Genomic DNA, 1,692 nt, shown 5'->3' on the forward strand with positions numbered 1-1,692 from the left:
ATATGAATGAAGTTTACTACATGCCCATACTGGTGGGATATCAGGATAAACTTTTCTCTTGAATAATATAGTCTATGGAGTGTTTTAAACTGTATTAGATTATGTCTAGTATTAACTAAACACCTTTGCACAGTACGTAGACATTCTTCCCAAATTTCATAATTTAATTCCATATTCAACTCATCTTCCCATGCCCATTTATACACCCCTGTGTTCATCAGAACACCTGAAAGAAAGAAAGAAGAGATTGCCCCTCAGGAGCCCGGATCAATTTTGTTAACCACCTCAAGAGTATCATGTTTATTCATAACGGAAGGAGCATTTTGAGGAATTCTTAAATCCAGCCCTCTACGGTAGAAGCAGAGCTGGGGGATGATGGGGGATTGTCGTCGATTTCCCTAGTAGATGTCGTAGAGGTAGTGAAGCAACTCCACAGCGGCAAAGCCCCAGGGATTGATAAGATCCGTCCAGAAATGGGAGTATGCCCAACCGGTCTACATATGTTTTGTGGATCTGGAGAACCGTATGAACCGGATCCCCCGGGAGATACCGTGGGAGGTGCTGTGGGAGTATGGGGTGATTTGGTCCCTTCCCAGGGCCATCCAATCTCTGTATGACCAAAGCAAGAGCTGTGTCCGGGTTCTCCGGGCATTAAGTCGGGCAGTTCGGTGGGCTGGGGAGCCCATCGCTGCTTTTTGCAGCTGATGTGGTCCTGATGGCATCATTGGCCTGTGACCTAAATCTGAGGCCATGGTTCTTAGCAGGAAACCGATGGAGTGCTTTCTTCAGGTATGGAACGAGTCCTTACCCCCAAGTGAAAGAGTTTAAATACCTTGGGGTCTTGTTCGCGAGTGAGGGGACGATGGAGCGGGAGATTGGTCAGAGAATCGGCACAGCGGGAGCGAGAAAATCAATGTAGTAATCTGTATAGTTTGCTAAAATAGAGAGAAAAAGGGGCTTTCACAAATGTAACAGGCTTAGTTGGACGTGTTTCCAAGGTCCATTTAGTATAGACCTCTGTCTACAGTGAAACACTAGCCAATTAATGGCAGCTAGTAGTGACAGACAAATCTTTCAGCCAGTCAATATTATTCCTTCAAAGCATGTGTGTTGTGATGTTGACAGTAATATTTGAGTCAGAAGTGTTTGATTTTGTACTTGCAGGAGTCCCAGAGCTTCCCAGAGTCCTACCCTGAGCTCCCTAAACAGGATACAGTGGAGAGCAGCCTTCTACAGAAGCATATTTTGGAGCTGGCGACCATGCTGGATGTACAGAGCCTATTTTGGGATGATCCACTGGAAGTCTACTAACATCTTTGCACAGGGAAAAATGGCATACGTGTACATACAGACTCAACTGCCAGAGCCCTCACAGTTGTCATTATTTTTTTTTATTTTTTTTATTTTTATTTTTTTACTGGTAAGGAAATACTGATTCAACACATAGAATTTCATGTACTGAAATTCTACATTTTAACGTTGCAAATGTAGTGCAACGTTAAAATGTTGACATAGATAAGCCAGAGTTGAATATAGTATGAATTCCCCATTTTGAGTCTGAACGGCTGACCTCATAAATATAAGCAGCATGTAGGACATAGGAGTTAAACAAACTCACCATTCCCCATTTAAATGTACGTTTAAAAACTGCAGCCTCCGACTATATTTCTCATGATAGAAATTGTCTTTAAA

The 1,692-nt window shown here is 42.8% G+C and overlaps 1 protein-coding gene across 1 annotated transcript in view; it reads left to right on the forward strand.

The window, feature by feature from the left end:
• scai (suppressor of cancer cell invasion) overlaps nt 1-1,692 on the forward strand; it is a gene marked incomplete at its 5' end in the record, with an annotated part of 45,167 nt that extends 43,475 nt beyond the window's left edge. The window contains 1 exon segment of the mRNA XM_032539411.1: nt 1,165-1,692. Coding sequence (XP_032395302.1) covers nt 1,165-1,311 — 147 coding nt within the window. The 3' untranslated portion in view covers nt 1,312-1,692.

Source organism: Etheostoma spectabile, chromosome 16 (assembly GCF_008692095.1).
Source record: "Etheostoma spectabile isolate EspeVRDwgs_2016 chromosome 16, UIUC_Espe_1.0, whole genome shotgun sequence".
NCBI lineage: Eukaryota > Metazoa > Chordata > Actinopteri > Perciformes > Percidae > Etheostoma > Etheostoma spectabile.